This window comes from Phacochoerus africanus, chromosome 10, assembly GCF_016906955.1.
Source record: "Phacochoerus africanus isolate WHEZ1 chromosome 10, ROS_Pafr_v1, whole genome shotgun sequence".
In the NCBI taxonomy this organism is placed as follows: Eukaryota; Metazoa; Chordata; class Mammalia; order Artiodactyla; family Suidae; genus Phacochoerus; species Phacochoerus africanus.
This window is the reverse complement of record NC_062553.1, coordinates 112,857,936-112,876,779: the sequence shown is the minus strand read 5'-3', so window position 1 is coordinate 112,876,779 and position 18,844 is coordinate 112,857,936. Positions and strand designations below refer to the sequence as shown.

The 18,844-nt window shown below is 38.4% G+C and overlaps 1 protein-coding gene across 1 annotated transcript in view; it reads right to left on the bottom strand.

Annotated features, from left to right (window-relative positions):
* The window catches only part of COL25A1 (collagen type XXV alpha 1 chain), a 441,616-nt gene extending 423,296 nt beyond the window's left edge, over positions 1 to 18,320 (bottom strand). Inside the window, exons 1-2 of the mRNA XM_047799010.1 lie at positions 17,448 to 18,320; positions 16,285 to 16,354 (exon numbers count right to left, since the gene is read on the bottom strand). Of these exons, the coding sequence (XP_047654966.1) occupies positions 16,285 to 16,354; positions 17,448 to 17,744 (367 nt within the window). The 5' untranslated portion in view covers positions 17,745 to 18,320. The remainder of the gene's footprint in view (positions 1 to 16,284; positions 16,355 to 17,447) is intronic.
* Between the last annotated feature and the right edge of the window lie 524 nt (positions 18,321 to 18,844).

Below are 18,844 nucleotides of genomic sequence, written 5' to 3'. Positions count from 1 at the left end.
ATGGATATAAGGTGATTGTACCTAAAGGGACAACTTAGTGGTGGTTAAAAATGAATAATCTACTTAAAGCATGCTTTTACATGCAGGAAGCTCAATAGCATTCAAGAATAGGAAAAGCCACTTCCAAGTTCTTAATGGTTATGTAACAGTTATTAATCTTTTTTCCCAAAATACTAGCTTAAATTATTATATCCAACTAGTTAATAAAGAACAATGCTAAAGTAAAGAGCGTAACAATGTTTTCCTTATGACTATAGCTTTATTTTAGAGCAATACAAGCCTGTTTGCTAGTCACTCTACTAAACTTTCTTCCTTGAATACACTTCCCCTCTTTGAAAACCCCTAGAACAGGGACTGTTCTAAGTTGCAGTCAAATTCACTGTCATTAATACAATCACGAATTCCCCTCATAGAGTTTTCAGAATATGTCAATATGCCATCTTACAGGCAGCAGAAAACCAACCTAATGGGGACAATGATGAGTAACACAGTTAAATTATGTTTTTGCTTCAAGTATGTTTTTGAAACTAGTTCACCTCGCCATGAAATCATGTTTTTATATGTAGAATAAAGTTCATACTGAGCAATTCTTTAGCTACTCCAAAAATACAGTAGAATGTTGAAAGATTTCTGGCTGTGTTTTAAATCCATCTCTCCAATGAATAAGAGCAACAGAAACCAAAGTTACTGCAAAGGCTTCAGGACAAAACTTCAAAAACAGCCAAGTGCTTCAAAAATGATTATTATACTCAGAATACTATTTCATACTTAGAAGACTACAGTATTTTTCCCTCTACAGCCTAAAAACTAAACCAGAGCTAAAGGGTGAAAACATGCATAGACTTTGGAAGGACTTGTGAGAAGATTTCACTTAACTGTAGAATCAAGAACAGTTTAAAATACTTTTAAATATCATTTGCTAATCCTCTGTACTATGATTGCGTCTCACCACCCCTCATATCCCCCCATACCTCCATACCCCTCCCTCCTAACCTCCACTCCAAGCCACCCACCCACCCAGGTACCCCCTGTTCAAGAGTTCCCTCTCATCATGCCAGCGACAGTGCCAAGAGATGAGCACTTTCATTCACTTTCTAATGTGCAGTCTGTATGCTTTATGGACTATAGAAATGTTCATAATATTTGAATCATCAATTCCACTTATAAGTAATTATTAGCAATTCACACAAAGATTTATATATCAGATTGTTCACTGTGAAGTTATTTATAAAAGCATTAAAATATTCCAAAGGCATAAAAAGACAGAAATTGTTAAATTATGAGAAATCAATATGACTATCACGCAGAAATTTAACACGGTCTTACAATGAGTTGTGTACTACCTTATAAGAAACTACTTTTTTCTACCTTTTCAAGAAAAAAAATTAAGTTTGCTACTATATCTTTGATGTCTTGAGAACATTCATTTGAGCTATATATTGTTAGGTTACCTGATTCGTACTCTACCTAAAAGGATTTGATATAACATACATACTCATTGTACTTATTGTGCTTAATTATATCTAGTTACTATTTAAGTTCTATTATTGTTACTCTATCCATGTAGAGCATTGAAGAAACAAAGGAGGAAGATGAAATTTTTAAGAAGATAAATACTGCAATGTTCTTAAACAACATAAGAACAGTCTGCATACCCTGAAATGTGTCATGAAGAAAATTAAACAATTTAATTAGGCAGGATAATTATATTAAAAAGCAAAAATATTATCAAAAATAATATTTTTCTAGAAAAATAAGGTTTTTAAAAATTCAAATATCAATTTCTCTAATAACATACTGCTATTGAAATGATGAAAAATAAATGAACTGGAATTAAGAGTTGAAATACCAATTACCATTGTAGTTTTAAACCTATTAAAATTGGATACAGTTGGCTGTAGGCTATAGTTTTGTAGCTTTTACTTCTCTTGTAGTCTAATCTGCATTACTAACACCATTACGCCTTCATAAGAGCTTAGCAGCATATTTCTTTAAATAGTAAGGCATATGGCACAGGGTTTCGCCCACACAAATCTCAATAAATGTTTTATTAATTGAATAAAAAGATTTTTAAAAGACTACTATACACACGACCCCGTCACCTTTGCCAGAGTTGACTGGCATTAAGTAATACAAGAGTCACCACCCACAATACAGAAGTTTTAGATACTAATATCCAAAATATTTAATTAAATATTAAATACGTATTTAATATTAACTCTCTTCTCTACCTAGTAATAGGAGACTATCAGAACATAAGCTGTTTCTGAAGAAAGCAAATACTTTCTAAAAAAGTACTAAAAAAACCACCCATCACCATGTAGTTTCAACGTATCCACACCCAGCCAGCTCCTATTCTAACATACTTTCTCCCTAGAATATATAGAGTCAGGGCCATTATCTAGCTTCAGCCCTTCTTTTGCAAAACTCCCGTGGGCTCAGGCAAAAGATGGCAACAACTGAAACTGATAGGATCAGAGAAGAGCATCCATATACCTGGGCAGCTAAGGGCTGAGCTGTTTGAGATGCTAGTAAAGTGAACACTGTGGGTAGGTAGCAGGAGAAGCAGAGGGCAAGCAAACAAGGCAGGGACCAAAGGGAGCAGTAACTGGCCAAGAACAGGCAAACAAATCTTAGAGTATGGACTAAACACAAGCTATATGAAACAGCAACACACAAATAACGGGAACTGGATGGAAGAGTCCAGAGAAAAGCCAAACTAGTGGGTAGATAAGATAATCAAAGTCAAAACCAGGATGGTGAAATAGCACAGAATCCAAGAGGCAACCACATGCTCACACCAGGCAAATTTGGCCTATGTAAATAACGTAATTGCCTGGACACATTATCTCAAAACACAAGAGTAAGGTCAGCAATTCTTTCACATCAGAGGAACATTCACTGATACCCAAATACAGGAAGCTGAGTCTTCCAAAGTGGTCTCTACCTTAAACACATGTTCAATGTTACCATTTTAAAGGCCATTTATGTACATCATGTCAGTAATAAGGCATAGCAATCAGCACTAACCCCCATGAGTCTAGTATATAAAGACTATAAAGCCAAACTGAAAGGAACTGTCCTTTAAGTAATTTTAGCAATAATAGGAAAATTGAATAGTACATAACCCATAAGAACATGGGTAAAGAAAAAAAAAAATCAACAACCATTACTACAACACTGAAGAGTAAAAAAATTTCTTATCTATAGAATTTTTTCCTGTTAAACTACTTTAGTGTAATGTAGGGCAAAAATATGTGCTCCAATAGAAAACTATGCATTGTCTATACCACACCCTTCCCACTCAGATATCTGATTTTGATTCTTTGGGAGCTATTTTAAAACTCTACAAGTTGTAGATAAATAATAACAAAGCAAAATAACTCTTGTCTATATACATGAAAATTCTTTCTGAGTGCAATTAACTTACCTCCCTCATTATGGAAAGGCCAGTTTTGCCTCCATTTATACATCAATTTCAATTTCTACAAATGTATCTGTCTTTTTTACTTTTTTATTTTTATTATTATTTTTTTTTTTTTGGTCTTTTTAGGGCCACACCCATGGCCTATGGAGATTCCCAGGCTAGGGGTCAAATTGGAGCTGTAGCTGCTTGCCTACACCACAGCCACAGCAACATGGGATCTGAGCCATGGTTTGCAACCTACACCACAGCTCAGCTCATGGCAACGCCAAATCCTTAACACACTGAGCAAAGCTAGGGATCGAACCTGCATCCTCATGGATACTAGTCAGACTTGTTTCTGCTGAGCCACGATGGGAACTCCTGTATTTGTCTTTAAATTCTCCTTTGAACTGGTTATAACATCTCACCAGTTACTTCTTTAATGGTTTAAGTAAGATCATTAACACATGTTCATTTCCTATCTATATGAAAGTCATGATTTTACCTCTTCTGAAAGCTATCTTTTAACAGTAGTTTTGGAAAAACAATAGTTACTTTTTGAAATTTGGGAGAAATATTGACATTATCACTGATATTTTCTCAGGTATGCTGCTGGATTTAATCATGAAGTATAGCTATTGCCCAGGAAAAGCCTAGCAGTTTGGGGGCCTAAGGGTGACAAAGCTCCTGATGGGTCAAATTAGAGGTGGACATTTGAACAGCTATAGGGCCATCCAGGCAAAATTGAGTTTACATTCCTGCTAGAGAAGGAGAGGAAGAGAGGATGGAAAGAAGAGAGGCCTGACTCTAATAGGCGTTCTTATTGGAGAGCATAGCATATCTTTCTTTTTTTTTTTTTTTTTTTGACCTTTCCCATGGCATGCAGAAGTTCCCAGACCAGGGACTGAACCTGCACCACAGTAGCAACCTGAGCCACAGCAGCAACAATGTAGGGTCCTTAACCCTCTGAGCCACCAGGGAGCCCCCAAGGTCCTCTATCTTTGAAATTTTATTGACATACAGCTACATCCCAAAGACAGCCCTGTCCACTCTGCCAACAAAAGACCACTTTGGGGCAATGTTTATACACGGAGAACCTAATTAGACCATCACATCTCTGTCTCTGGGTGGGTTTGTTGTGTTCATTCTTGGTTTTCAGTTTAATGAACACTATTAATCTCATCACATCCTATAACTTCAAAAGCCACGTGAATGTTCAAAATGATAGTGGCATATGACTACAGTTAAACAAAAATTAAGGCTTTAAAAAATTGAAAGTTAGGAGAAAAATGAAATATGATACACATATCTAAGGGATAAACATGACCAATTACAAAATTCCTCTACGTGGGATTTCTTCTTGAGGACTGAGGCTGAAGCAAGGGGTTTTTTTGCTCAAACAGATAAAGGCTTAAAAGAGTGAAATATATTATGAATCTAATGTGCCATGGGCTCACACATAGAAAACACAAAGTATACCCTCAGACCTCCCAATTCAAGGATGCTTTTTGCCATAAAAATAAATTAACTTTCTTTTTAATATTCAAAAATGGTAGCATAAATGTTACCACCAACACATAGCATTTTCATACAGAACTTATATGCAAAACCAAAGCAATACTCAGGAAAGTATCCTCAGAAGTAGCTACAGTTTATTTTTTTATTAAAGTATTAAAAAACTATTCACAGAAAGAATCTATATACAAGAACATAAAGGCCATGGTTTTTTTGTGTATGTACTTTCTCAATGCTAGAGTTTTTCTTTTATTAAAAACTTCTGGATGCATACTATATATACAGTACTGTATATACTATGTCATACTATCAAGCCCACTGCTTAAACTCTTATCTGTAGGGTTTTGACAGTAAATTTAGGGGATAGTTTGTTCGGTTAAACCTCTTTTCTGTAACTTACAATAGCTTTGGCTGGCATGTATGGTCCTTCCAACCTTTAGTACTTGGTCAGCCTATCTTTGCTGCTTTACTAATAATCGTCTTTTCTCAAAAGGTAAAGCTATACAACCACTATAGAAAACAGTATGGAGGTATTTCAGAAAACTAAATATAGAACTACCATATGACCCAACAATCTCACTCTTGGGCATATATCTGGACAAAATTTTCCTTGAAAAAGATACATGCACCGTATGTTCACTGCAGCACTATTCACAATAGCCAAGACATGAAACAACCTAAATGTCCATCAACAAGTGAATGGATTAAGAAGATGTAGTATAGGAGTTCCCGTCATGGCTCAGTGGTTAACAAATCTGACTAGGAACCATAAGGCCGCAGGCTGGATCCCTGGCCTTGCTCAGTGGGTTAAGGATCCAGCATTGCCATGAGCTGTGGCATAGGATGGCGGCTACAGCTCCGATTAGACCCCTAGGTCTAGCTTGGGAACCTCCATATGCTGCAGGTGCAGCCCTAGAAAAGCTAAAAAAAAAAAAAGAAAAAGAAAAAGAAAGAAGATATGGTATATATACACAATGGAATACTACTTAGCCATAAAAAAGAACAAAACAATGCCATTTGCAGCAACATGGATGGAACTAGAGACATTCATACTAAGTGAAGTAAGTCAGAAAGAGAAAGACAAATACCATATGATATCACTTATATCTGGAATCTAATACATGGCACAAATGAACCTTTCTACAGAAAAGAAACTCATGGACTTGGAGAACAGACTTGTGGTTGCCAAGGTGGGGGGTTGGGGAAGTGTGATGGACTGGGAGTCTAGGATTAATAGATGCAAACTATCACATCTGGAGTGGATAAGCAATGAGATCTTGCTGTACAGCAAAAGGAATTACATCTAGTCACTTGTGATGGGACATGATGGAGGATAGCGTGGGAAAAAGAAAGTTATATATGTATAACTGGGACATTTTGCTGTACAGTAGAAATTGACAGAACACTGTAAATCAACTATAATGGAAAAAATTAAAATCATTAAATAAATAAATAAATGGAAAAAAAGCAAAGTTCAACAAAGCTCAAAAATTTGTCCAATTATCATTCTGTTATTTACCCAGTAAGACAATCAAGGTGTTGCACTTGGCATAACTACTGTCCATACCAGCTACTCATACAGTAAACAGCACTGGCGATGACAGTAGACATTCATTTCAATGGGAGGAAGAGAATATCTTTCAAACTTCCTTTCATTGTACTCGGTACAGTATAATTATACCCAGATTTACACTTTCTCTCTGAAATGTACTACACATATCCCTTCCATGTTGGCTAAAATGTTGTTAATTCCTGAGGATTTTTTCCTAGTATTATTTAAACACGAATGCACAATTCATATTTTTTCACCTTGTGTTGTCAATTCAAATTTCAATACATAAACATCATCAGTTTAATACAAATAAAAATTAGATCAGTAAAAACATCTCAAACCAAACACTGTAAATCAACTATAAAAAAAAAATTTTTTTGAAAAAGTCTCAAAGATCTTAGAAGTATCTTTAATAACAACCTTCTCACAATATACATTTTCTATAAATAATATAATTTGGGGATAGTTATTTTTTGTAACCTACTTTGCAAACCAAGTATTCACTATTAGTTGAAAAAATGCTTTAAATAAATATACAAAACAGGCAATGGATTGCTATAACTTGGTAAGAAAGCCCCATATTAATATCTAAAATTAAAGAATATGTGAAAATACAAAAGAAGAAATATGAAAAAAACATATGAAAAACTGTCACAAAAACAAGAACAATATTGTGACTTCGAAGCTTAAAAAATAAATGACTTTAAGAAAAGGGACAAGGGAAGATGATTTCCTGATACACAGTTGCGTGCTCAGTTACACAAGAGTACTTTTCCAGCTTTTTAGCACCACTTTTACTACTAAAAGTTCTTTGTTGGACTATTACAACTCATTAAAGAGCAACATTATATGAACAGTCATTTCTGGATTCCATTTCATTTTACTAAATAATTTCGCTTCCATCATTCCTTATAATTTTTCTTAGTTACAAAATTTTGGAGATGAGTTCGGTACTGATAAGCAGAGGATATATCTAGACACAGAAGCTGGAGTCACTCCAGGGATTGGACTTTCAGTAGTTTTCTAACAATATGTAGTGGAGTCTCAAGGGTCTCTGGAGATACCTCAGGGGCCATTATAGGGGAGTGGGGTGGGCAGCAGAAAGATCATACAGGGTTTGGCTTCTATCCCCTCTGACCACTGAGGTCAGTCACTGCATGTGTAGATAACATTGTATCCAATGTCACATGCTGGGTTTCCTCATAAGATTTCATTTTTTTCTAAAAGTTCAGCCTCTTTGAGAATCTTGGAAAACCCTTGAACCCCCTGATCTCTAGATTTGTATTAGCTTTAATATGTTTTGGCTCACAAAGTCCTCAGAGCAAATGTTTAAAAGGCATGGGGATAAGGATATTAGTGTATGTAAAGAGATAAACAATAAAAGTTCTCAACCAAGTCAAGTTGACAGACCTTCGTTATGATCATTTTGAACTTTTACAGCTAACGTTCTATAGAGAACTCTACAACATGCCCTAGAGATAAAGAGATACAAACCAGAACCCCGGCCTTGGAACCATAAAGGAGATTGTGGAGATGGACTCCCGACCCACTCCCTCAGGAAATGGAATGCAATCACTCTGTGAGACCACTTAGCCGTTAGCATCAGGATCGGCCCACAAGGGACACCTGACCCTTGACACACTAAACTCACTTGATCCCAACCAGGTTGACAACCATCCTCAGAAAGGCAACTATTTGAGATGCTTGTGTTCATTCAAACTTCATCTGCTCTGACCTTGAGCCCTAATTTTTTTTCAGTAAAAAATGATTTTTAGTATTCCAAAGTTCCCTGGCAAAACCCTATAATTTGCTAGCAATTCTAACACAACTTTAAAGTCAAAAGATTGGTTTTGTGCATGGTTTATGGAAATATTTTATCTTATGATCTTTTTATGTACATTTTTAAAATGCCAGCTGGATTTCGAAGTCACTGAGATGCAAATTAGAGTTTCACAATTCCTGGAAGGATAATACAATTTACTTTTAATAACTGCCAGAACTGACCTAAGATATGGGCATGTTGGGAAAGAACCGTGTCAATTTTCCAGGCATATTTAATTCTAGCATCTTAAGGATCAAAAATAATACCACCCTTCTGGCCCTGTAATTGACTGGAAGGAGAGACGCCCGTGAGATTTTTCTTTCCCTTTAGCTGCAACAAGAGCAAAGAGGATGCTGGAAACAGAACTATAATGGAGGATTCCTTTGACTCTCTAGCCATTGTCCAGGTTTATATTATAACAGGAACTCTAAAGTACCAAGCTTGCTAAATATGATGGTAAAGAGCTATGTTATCAAGAGATTACAGGATATGGGTGGCTTTTTCCTTCCCCTTTTCTCTCTCCTTACATGTGAACTCTCTGATAAAGAAAACAAAAATAAGAGTTCACATTGTGGCTCAGCAGTTAAGAACCTGATTAGTATTCATGAGGATGCCAGTTCGATCCCTGGCCTCCCTCTGTGGGTTAGGTCTGGCATTGCCATAAGCTATGGCAGATTCCACGTGGATGTGGCGGCAGCAGTGTAGGCTGGCGGCTGCAGCTCCAATTTGACCCCTAGTCTGAGAACTTTCATATGCCATGGGTGCAACTCTAAAATGTAAAAAAAAGAAAAATAAGAAGAGAAAAATAGATTTTATCTTTGCCATGATCAGGTCTACTTCTAGTTAGATATATTCTAACTATTAGTATAACCATAATGTACAAGCAGAACTGACTACAATTCATCCAATTTCCTCAGCCACTTAGCCTAAATGTGAAAACTGTATTTAAATATGTGCTGATTGCATTTAAAATACAGGAAAAACTTTGTGTACAAAATCCAGAAGCCTAGACCTCCCCAAATCTAAATTATGAATATCCAAATGAAGTGGGGTTTGGCATTCCTGGTAAATTAGACTAAGCAATCAAACTAAGGAACACAGCATGAGAAAAATTAAGAATGCATTCCAACTATCATACTATGTGGTGACTGAAGTTGAAATGGAGACAGATGAAATGATGTAAAAAATGTGATAGTGATTCCAAATGATTCTTGATTCTGAGAAATTATAGAATATAAGCACAAAATCCCCATCTGGTAAATTCAATTACATTTAGTTCATTTCTTCTAGCTATTGGAATACCAGGCTTATATATGTGAATTTATCTATTAAATAACTAAACTTTTTGACTAGTACAAATGTGAAACTGACCAGGTTATTTTAAATATCTTAAAGCTAATAGGACATTCTAGTCTTCAAACATAGATGGAAAAATTACTTGCTCCCTCTATTAAACTTTTCCATAGCAAACAGAAGTCGAGGGATAAAAGTGCTAGGAATTTAAGAAGGAGCTGACAGGATAGAGGAAGTTCCACTTTTCAGCTCAGTTCCTCCTCCTTGTGGTCACAAAGGGAAGGTGCCTGCCATCTGGAGGCATTTCTTCAAGGAATCCTATCATTTAAATGACACAGAATACTCATGTAAAGGAACATGTGATGCCAATGAAAAGTGCTCATTTTCTACTTGTGAATTCCATTTACTTTTCTTCCCACTCTTCTGCATCTCCTTCTTTTTAAAAGTTGACTGTAAAACATCTTTTAACTGGAAGGTTGCTCAACACATTCCAAATGAAACAGTAACTATGCATGTCTAAGAATTTAGTATGTGTGTGTGCCAGTCATTGCAAACACAAATTCCAAAAAAAAAAAGTGTTAAATATCTAAATATCATGGTGCATTAAGCCATTGGACCTTCACCAGGACTGACAAACCAGAGAGGGTGGGGATGCTTCTATGTTTAGTGGTCATATACTAGGCTATATTGCCTGCAGCCCAGACTGACTCATAACAGTTTTCACATTCTCAGCTTCCAACAAACCACCAAGTAGCATTTATAAAGTAGAAGGGTTGAATAAAAACACTTTTTCATTATAGGCTTTGGACGGTTTCCACTCAAGATAACATAGATCGATGTTACATTGCCAAGAGTCTAGTGAGCTTCCCCCTGCACCAGACATGCCCCCTGAACTGTAAACCTGTCCTGATTCTGGCATGTTTGCCCACCAGCTCTCAATCCACCTAAGCTCATAGAAGAGAGGATGCCCTCCTCTACTCCTAGATCTAATTTTGACATTCGAATTCTGTTTTTTTTAAATGCCATACAGTTGACCTTACACAGGTACCAACCAATCAGAAGCACGATAAGTTATTAGAACCCTGAGAGGCTCCTGTACCTATTCAGTCTTCACATGAGCTAGAACGAGTTAACCCTGATGCCGAATGTATGCCCTTCTTGAAAGTAATTCCCAGCTCATGGGGAAAAAGAAAAAAGAAAAAAAAAACAGAATTGCTAATTAGGAAAGAGAAGCGAGTATTTGTATTTGAAGGATTTACCTCTTAGTGACTTTTAGACAAGAGAAACAGAAGAGAAGCTAAGAGACAAGAACACTGCTTCAAGAGGCAACGCGTTCCCCATCCTTTGGATGACAGGGCATTTTGCCGGCTGTCACTACTGAACCAACTAAAAGTGTTAGACTGAAACCGTTGTACTCAGTAAGGACTAAAACCATTTAACATGAAAGCTTTGAGGCACTCAGCTGTCTCACTGTATTGTTTGGCCCTAGGAGAAGAGGAGAATACCTGCTATTCTCATTTAAATAGCATTTATGGCATTTTAATTTGCTTTCTTTCTGCAAACGGTTTCTGACTATTCTTTACCTCACATAATTGAAAATCTATACATTATTATGTCCTTCCTTGATGCACTCTTTCCATTCATTGCGTGGCTGGTTAGGAAAAATGTATAGCATAAGTGAAAAACCATGTTAGTAGGAAACACAGGTTTTATATGATAAAGTAAATGTATGTTAGCAAAGTAATTTAAGAGTCTTCTCATATGATGGGAAAGGGTGCACAACCTTAAAGCTACAGTTAACATTTATTTCTAACCCAAATTGAGAACATGCCAGAAAACCAGTCCCCAGAGGCTGTATCACTCACATTTATGAGTCAGAGGTACTTCTACTTGCCTCTATTTAATTTTATTTTGTGCCCAATCATTTTCATTGACCTGGAGGGTGTGGAAGAACTTTGGAAATCATGGAATATGTCTTTCTTGTTTCTATCTAAATTCTCTGAGCAGATGACTAGATGTGCTACATTTTTTCATCATTATCTGAACCTTAATGGAGCCAGGTTCAGTGGAACTATTCAGTACCACCAGGCAGGAAGTTTCAACTCTTATTCAACCCAAATCTCACTGTTTTCGGGAGAAATGTAGAAAAACAGATCCCCATCCTATCACAACCTTGTACACATAAAGGCCACTTCTTGTTTCAGTTGAATATTACCGTAGGTAAACCATCTATCAGTGTACCTTCGTCTGGCCATAAATTTGGTCTTGGAACACCAAAAGCCAGGTGAGGCTATACAAATCAGTTTTTTATCCCATTGCTAGAGCTTTTATTTGTAATCAGAAGCCAGATTTTCTCATATTATGACTTTCTCCTACTGTGAATTTTTCCTTTTCCCTCCCCAAGAAAAGCAAAAACAACAAACAAAAACATGGTATTTACAGTATCAAAGAAATCTTGGTCATGTGCCCCAAAGCATACTCTACTTTTTCTTGGTGGTACCTGTCATGCCTACAAATTCATATCATTTTTAAATGTCTGCCATCTTCATTGAAATGTAAGCGCCATGAGGGCAGATACCAAGGCTACCTTGTTCATGAGCATTTTCCCCATACCTAGGCATTTAGCACACAACAGCATCCTCATACGTAGAGAACTGACTGATGCCCTTCAAAATCATTCTAGTCTAACATGCATATTTTGGGTCTATTAGAACAGATGCTATAAAAGTCATTCTTGGAAATGATTTCCCCAAGATTGTATAACATGTTAATGACAAAGCCAGGATTAGAACTCTGTATTCTTGGGGGGGGGAGCTATATTTTTATCAAAATTTTATTTGTTATAAGAAAAAATCAATATACTTTATTCAAAAATAAGATTTAATAATAGCGTAAATACTCTCTCATTTGTTAGACATAATATCTTCAGGATTTTTTTGTTGAACTAATTTATAGATTTTATATTCCATGACCCAGATGATATTAATGCAACCCCTTGATCAGGAAAAGTTCTTTATCTGAATATAGCAGGGGCTAATATCAAAGCAGTCTTATTGGTTGATTGATTGCTCCTCCAGAAATTCTGCCATGGAAGAAAGCCCATTATTGGTCATCATAACTAGAACTCCAAATTCTTTACTGCCCATTCATGTTCTCTGTCCATTACACCACAGAGGTTCTTTCATCTAATTCCCTGGGCAGGCAATAATACTGATGAGTAAGGTATAGAAAATTTTCTGATCTAAACATCTTTTGGTTGGCAGCTTGGTTCCCAGTGTTCTTTATCAGCTGGAACATAGAAACAACCCCATAAATATGGCTGGTTTGTACAAACTTTACGTAGGACTCCAAGAACAAAACAAAACAAAAAAAAATGGAATTCTATAGCCATTGGAAAGAGGCTATTTATCCTCTCCTATGAGGGTCATGTTTTCCAGAGGCCAAATCACAAATGTCAGTTGAATTTACAAGGTTCAGCTCCTGCTAAATCAAATATTCTGTTAAACAGAACTCTAATTTGTATGGTTTTTAAATTTTTATTCTGAGGTTTCTTTAAAGCAAATATTCAAAAATAGAGCTTCTCTTCAGCACTTGAAAAAAAGTAAATACGAATTTGGGGGAATGATGAAGTGATCTAAAATTGGATTGTGGTGACGACTGCCCGGTTCCATATTTTTTTAATCTTTAAATCTACAGTTAAATATCATAAAATATACTTCAGTAAAGCTGTTAAAAAATACATAAGTGCAAAAATGAGTCAGATAGTTAAAGTTCTTCTTTTTGTAAACATCTTGTATCAAAACTGTGAAGACATTCTTTATTCCCACACCCTTATGCCTTGATTCTATCTACTTCAATCATGGTTTACTTACAAGTTCGAAGGTTTTTCCTACAATTTTGGTAAACATAATTTAGTAGACTAGTACAAATATCTTTAAAGAACCCATCTTGATTGATGTAGCACTAAGAGATACTGACTTATTTGATTATCTGCATGAATGATCTACAGATATATTTGCCTAATCAAGCAGATGTATTTGTTTAATTTTGTTTAAAAACCTGCCATTAACTAAGCATGGGGTTTTGAGCAAGTTATCCACCTCCAGGTCTCATTTTTCCCACCTACCACATGTGTCCCCTTGGACCAGAAAGAATCAAGTAACACATAATACATTACAAAGAATAGTAACTGCTTTCACCTAATGAAGAGCCATTAATATGCCAGATTTTAGGTAAACTGTCAACCTATGAGGAAGGGAGGATTAGCCACTATTTTGCAGATGAGGAAACTGGAACATAGAGCGGTTCCTTACTTTGAACAAGGTCAAACAATTATTTAGTAGTCGACCTAGGATTCCAATCCAGAATCATCCAGCTCCAAAACCTATATTCGTTCTCAATCCCTCATTAGACTTTGGGCTTTCGATTCTGTCAGATGTGAGCATGAATCCTGACCTTGTCTTTACTATGTTAAGTTTGTCACCTTCTTTGAGCTCAGCTTCTCCATCTGTAAAATGAGATTATGAATACTTAATTCTCAGGGTTGTTGTGAAGATTAAATGAGAGAATGTTTTTCCTACAATAAAAAACCATTCATTCTTTTTCATGTCTCTCCCACAAAATGTCCCTCTTGTGTTTAAAAAAAAAAAAAATTTCAAGCCTATGATTTCTTGTAGCCTACCTGGATAAACCTCACTGGGACTGGATTCAATCAAAAGTGAACGCAAACAACACAGCGTTAGTCCTCTGCATTTAGTCCTTGGCTCTGTGACGGGGACTGTCATCAAGAGTGTCAGCTTCAAGGGGTGGGCATCTGTCCACAGGAACTGGGCTGAGGTCACAGACTTATCTCACTCTGCCCTACAAACAGATGTCTGGGTGACAACTCTTAGTCACTGCAAACCAGAGTGAAAGCCAAACCAGGTGGGAAGTGCTGTATCTCCTTTCTAATCCTCTTGGCCAGAGCATTCATTCCCTAAAACAATACCTCACTGACCATAATTCAAAATAGCTGATTTTCCCCAGAATACTATTTTCAACATAATGCCTTGACTTCAATTATACCTTCACAAGCAGAAAAGAGTAGTTCTATAGCAGTCATTTGTCAGCAAGAAACCCGTTTAATTTCGTGTATTGGAATATGCACCTTCAGAGGTTTACCTCTCAAGTAACCTGGTGAAAAGTGGTATAATGTAGAGCTCTAGTGGTGGCAAGAAAGTAAAGCAACCATTAGTGAGAACCAACAAAAAAGCCAAGGAAACTGCCATTTATTATTTATTTACTTGTTATCATGGTGAAATCACTACTTATTGTTAAATCAATATGTTAAGTAAAAAAAATTGGTTCAAAATGATCTTCCAAAATAATTATAAGGTGAACTCAAAAGGTAAGTCTTTCATCCAGATTATAAACTAGACCTCAACAACCAGGTTACATCAAACATCATGAAGCAGTTAAACCCAAAAGAACAGAATTCGGTGCTGTGGTTGTCACTTTTCCACTTTTTTACCAAGTTCACTAAGAATCCTATTAATTAAATACTAGTTATTTTTCAAAGCTAGCAATAGTATTGTATAAAGAAAACGCTGGATTCTAAGTCATATGATTAGTGAGGTCCTGTACCAACTGTCTTGGGAATTTAAATAATCCCTACAAGCTGATGAGGTTGTTGTTAGTTAATTCCTGCACTAGAAAAGTGCCTTCCTTGAATTTCTGACTACTGAGATCTTTCCCAGCTTAGAACAACTAAGAATTAAACCTACCATGGCCAACATTAACCGTTTGTTTTCTTGTTACCTAATGTAAATGTCTTCTCAATTGAAAGGGCTTCATTTTTTTTTTAATATAGCTGCATTATGGTCAACGACATAGCAGAACATAAATAGTAAAATTTTTATGATGTACAACCAGGAGTTGACATTTGCAATTTCTAAACATGGTGTCTGGTTTAGCTGTGTCAAAACAAATTAACATGAGGCAAAAAAACCTCAGAATGTGGGAAAAAAAACACAATAACTAGCCTTTCCATACAGTGTAAGTAGCTAAGTATCACATTCCTAAATATTAAAGAAAATGTAAGAGATTCACTTTTCTATACACGATGATAAAAGGAACTAAAATGTTCATAAATACATTAACAATATTTATCTGAAACAAAAATCTCAAGACTCACAGGAGTCTTTCATGACCTATCAGTTGAATCCACTGAGAGAACCTTTCTGATAGAAAATAAAAGCAGTTGAAGAAATGAAGGTGGTTTACTAACATAATCACATGTCGAAGAGAAAAAACAGAAACCTGTACTAATGCAACATTAGCACTAAGGAATTCAGAATCTAACGTGTTCTCTGCAGAAACATGTATCTTTCATCACGTATATTAAAATGGAATAAAACTGAAGAAAATTTTCAAACTGTGAATCTAAGAATTTTGTCTTTGGACATCGCCTCACCTGTATTTTCTTTGGTGATTATCTCTACCTTCTTTGCTTTCCCTTAACAGACCATGGTATGCTGCTTAAAATAATATTTGGGGCTTTATGTGCCATTCTTTTACCCAGACATGTTGATTTTATTAAAGAAACTTGGGTCTGCATTCTTTCTTGACTATTATTACAGGTAGACTTGACAGACACTGGACCTTTGTTTTAAAATGCTCTGCTATGGAGGAAATCTTGTGAAATAAGTTCCATTTTACCTGCCGGGCAGTTGCACTCTGAAGGTGCTTCTCTTGCAATTCTTATTTTAGCCATATGTTCATAGGATTTCTGTAGGAAAAGAAGAGGTATTAACAATCATCAGTAGCAGTATAGAGAAATGGATTCTTTGGGGACTCTTGAGCCATATGTTTGACTTACCAGCCTGTATAACTAATGTTTACATATGTACTTGGACTTGAGTCAAAAGGTAACAGTACCCAAGCCCTAAAAAAGAAAATGACCATTGACATGGTCTCAAGACTGTTAGACTTGTACAACATCTTTCTTCATTTTTCAACTACCACCACCCTCTCTCCCAGCTCAAGCGTATGCAGTCAATGCAAAAAACAAACAAACAAAAACAAAAAACAAAACCCAGCATGAACATGGTGCAGTTCCAAGCAAGCTATGGGTTTTAAAACAACCAATATTTTATACATGAAGGTCAACCGCTTATCATGTTATTCTGCAACTCCTGCCAAATAGCTTCTCTGTTGGAAGAGCAAGTCCCAGAAAACCCTCTAACTGTAGTCTAAAGCACCCCTGGTTTTGATAAACATAACATAGATTCCTTTCAACTCCCTACTCCGATGACTCTCCTTTCACAAACACCCCTGGACTGCATCCTTTACAAAAAAACAAAGCTACCGTTTTTCTTCTTGTTAAAGATTTAATATGAAAACATTCAATGAGTGAAATAATTGATCTAAAATCATAATGTAAGATTATTTCACTTTCAAGAGTGATTACCATTTGTTTAACAACACCTACAGCCCCAAGCTTCTTATACCATACATCGGATAAAACAGATGTTATCTCTCCAAGGAGTATTTTTCACAACATTGGGAAAGATTCACATGTGCCTCTAGAAACTAAAAAGAGGTAAAACGCCACCCTGCCATTCTGGCCCCCCTTTTAGACCTCCATATATGTTTAGCATGCAAACATTCGGAAGAGTAAGGGAAGATGACAGAGACAGGGTGATATGAGAGGATGTGCACATACAAATATATGCTACAGTGAGCACAGGTGGGGGCCTAGCATAAATGTGTACACACAGCCATACCACGTCTGCGTACATTAAGGCAGAGGCCGGTGGTGTACACAGAATCACGCCTATGCAAGATGTACTCCACTTGCAAAATACCCCAGCCTTCCACACCTGAGCCAGTAGTCGCTCCACTTTTTCTTGCACCACTGCTTTCAGCTGATCCAGACAATCAGGCAGCAGACGGATGGAAGGGTCCCCTTTGGCAGCTTCGAGAGCGGCGATCCTCGCCTGGAGGTCGTTGGTTTTCACCCCCAGGTAGAGACAAGACATCAAGGCCACCACTGACAGGAGGGCGGCCAGGACCGCGCACGGGGGCACGGCCCGGACACAACGCTGCCGGGCTGGGCTCGGGTCCTCAGAGCCCGGTTCCCGCCCCCCTCCTTTCCCTGCTTGCTTCTTCATCAGCATCGTGGCGGGGTCGGCCGGCTGTCTCGGCTTCGCCTCCCACCCCCTACCACTTCCAATAATCTTAAAGCAAAAGGACGATTCCTCCAAAGTTCAGTCCTGGTGGCTGCACAACTAGTTGGCGGAGTCTGAGCCGGGGAGTGGAGGTGGACCGCTGCTTTCCTCAGCGTCGAGACCAGCAGACGTGGACCATCCCCCGCTCTCTTCTCCCCTCCCAGCTGCGAGTGAAACGCACCCTCCGACTGGGGACTGGTGGCAATGAGGTAAAAACCGGGATGAAATCCACCCGGGTGCCCTTCTTGGCCCCTCAGAGGACCGGGACCTCCTCTAAGAAGAGCGGCCGCGCGAGGTCCGAGGGACAGCGGCCCGAGGCGCTGAGAGGGGCCGCCGCTCGCCCTCGCCTCACAGCGCCGGACCTGTTGCGCCTCTGTTAGTTTGCCTTCTACCTATTCGGTGTTTTTCCTCACGCCGACCTGTTTCCCACCTGGATTCAGTTCCAGGCAAAACGGCTGCGAGAGGCTGCGAGAGGCTGCGAGAGCGTAATGCAAAGGGGGTGGCCACGGGGGAGAGAAGCGAGGAACACCAAACACCCAAGGAGAACAGGCGAGTCGCGAGGGCGAAGTCGCGGCCGCCCGAAGTATCTCCGCAGCCTCGCGTCTGCGAGCCTTAAATACCCTTCGGGATGCTCGTGTGTGAGTGTGTGTGTGCGTGTGTGTGTGTGTGTGTGTGTGAGTGCGCGCGCGCTCCGAAAGCGCCGTCCCTCCTCCGACCCCCTCCAGGCGCGCGGCCTCCCGCCCGCGGCTCCGGCTGCAGTGCGCCCCCACTTCCAAGCCTAGTCTGGAGCCCGCCTCATTAGCATAATATATTCACCTTCGCCCAGCCCGCGGGCGGGCCGGGGAGAAACTCCTGAGGGGCGGGGAGCTCGGGCGGGGGGGGGGTGGGGAGGAAGCTGAGCCGGAGGTCTTTCATTAGCATAATTTATGCAAAGAGCTGGAGCGGCCCCCGCGATGCGACCCCTCCCCCCTCCATGGAGTAACTTCGGCGGCGCCGAACGCCCCTTCTCCCGCCTGGGCCGGGGGCCGAAGTGGGGTCCGTTGAGGGGA